Source organism: Galeopterus variegatus, unplaced genomic scaffold, assembly GCF_000696425.1.
Source record: "Galeopterus variegatus unplaced genomic scaffold, G_variegatus-3.0.2 Scaffold12304, whole genome shotgun sequence".
In the NCBI taxonomy this organism is placed as follows: Eukaryota; Metazoa; Chordata; class Mammalia; order Dermoptera; family Cynocephalidae; genus Galeopterus; species Galeopterus variegatus.
In genome coordinates, this window is record NW_007738415.1 from 33339 (window position 1) to 35082 (window position 1744).

The window sequence follows — 1744 nt, forward strand, 5'->3', positions numbered from 1 at the left end:
ATTTACATATTAAATTTTATCATCAGACTCATACTTTAGATATCAAGGATCTCAAAGTAAAAAATATTGCTATAATGAAATAATGCATATATATGTAATATATATATATATAACATATAATACATATATAGAAACATAATTTTCAATTTCACTTCAATATCTTTTTGTTTATCACTCCGTTCCTTTATTTTGTATAGTTACAGGGCATCTTGTGATTCACAAATACCATCCATGGAAAACAATACAGAAGTAACTGGATTCATCCTTCTAGGACTAATCGATGTCCCACACCTGCAGTTTCCTCTCTTTATCATGTTCACTCTCATTTATCTCATCACTGTGGTTGGGAATCTGGGGATGATTATGTTGATTCTGTTGGACTCTGGTCTTCACTCTCCCATGTACTTTTTCCTCAGTAACTTGTCTTTGGTGGATTTTTGTTACTCTACAGTTGTCACTCCCAAGGTGATGGTTGGGTTCCTTAAAGGAGACAAGGCCATCTCCTACAATGCATGTGCAGCTCAGATGTTCTTTTTTGTGGCCTTGGCTACTGCAGAAAATTTCCTCTTGGCGTCAATGGCCTATGACCGCTATGCAGCCGTGTGTAAACCCCTGCATTACACCACCACCATGACAACAAGTGTGTGTGTTCATCTGGCCATAGGCTCCTATGTCTATAGTTTCATAAATGCCTCCATCCACATCAGGGACACATTCAGTCTTTCTTTCTGTATGTCCAATCTGGTCCATCACTTTTTCTGTGATGTCCCAGCAGTTATGGCTCTCTCTTGCTCTGATAGACATGTTAGCGAGCTGATTCTTGTTTTTGTGGCAAGCTTCAATACCCTTTTTGCTCTCCTGGTTATCTTGATTTCCTACCTGTTCATATTTATCACCATCCTGAAGATGCACTCAGCTGAGGGACACCTAAAGGCTTTGTCCACCTGTGCTTCTCACCTCACTACAGTCTCTATATTCTATGGGACAGTCATATTTATGTACTCCCAGCCAAGCTCCAGTCACTCCATGGACACAGACAAAATTGCATCTGTGTTCTATACTATGGTCATCCCCATGCTTAATCCTGTGGTCTACAGCCTGAGGAACAAAGAAGTCAAAAATGCATTCAAGAAGGTGGTAGAGAAGGCAACGTTGTCTCTAGGCTTGACCTTTTAAAGTTGTGGGATACAAATGGAAAAAGTCTTCTGAAAAAGAAGTCCACAGGGTTTGGATTCATGTACCAGCCAGTTGAAAAAAAAAAAAGTCTACACTAATGATTTCTTCTAAGAAGTGGAATTAAGACAAAGAGTTTACAATGCATGTACCTCATTCTTTACTTCCTTTCCCTGGTTTTATATAAGATATACTATGTGAATAAAATAGAGAGAGAGAAAGCTTTTTCCAAATTAAAAAAATAAAATAAAATAAATAAAGTTGTAGGATTCACAATAACCCAGTTTTATACCTTTCAGATATTTCTCTATGCAATAATTCACATTATAAGGCCCAGACTGCATGTAAATTACAGAGGTGATTCACTTACCTCTTCAAGAGTTTGTCATCTAAAAAAAAACATTATGGCCAGATATATAATACCCAAATAAAGATGATCAAGTGGGATCTCAAGAATTTTGGATAATATTTGCCATAGACTTTATTAATGATATTTGATTTATTCATATGTTCATATTCTCCATATGCCAGTACAAGCAAATAAGTAAAACAGGGCACACAAAAACCAAAT

At 36.7% G+C, this 1744-nt stretch overlaps 1 protein-coding gene across 1 annotated transcript; it reads left to right on the forward strand.

The window, feature by feature from the left end:
- Positions 1 to 231: 231 nt before the first annotated feature.
- On the forward strand, positions 232 to 1176 carry LOC103611049 (olfactory receptor 5B2-like). The gene has a single exon (XM_008595084.1). It carries the CDS (start codon positions 232 to 234, stop codon positions 1174 to 1176), a length of 945 nt encoding a protein of 314 aa, XP_008593306.1.
- The last annotated feature ends 568 nt before the right edge of the window (positions 1177 to 1744 follow it).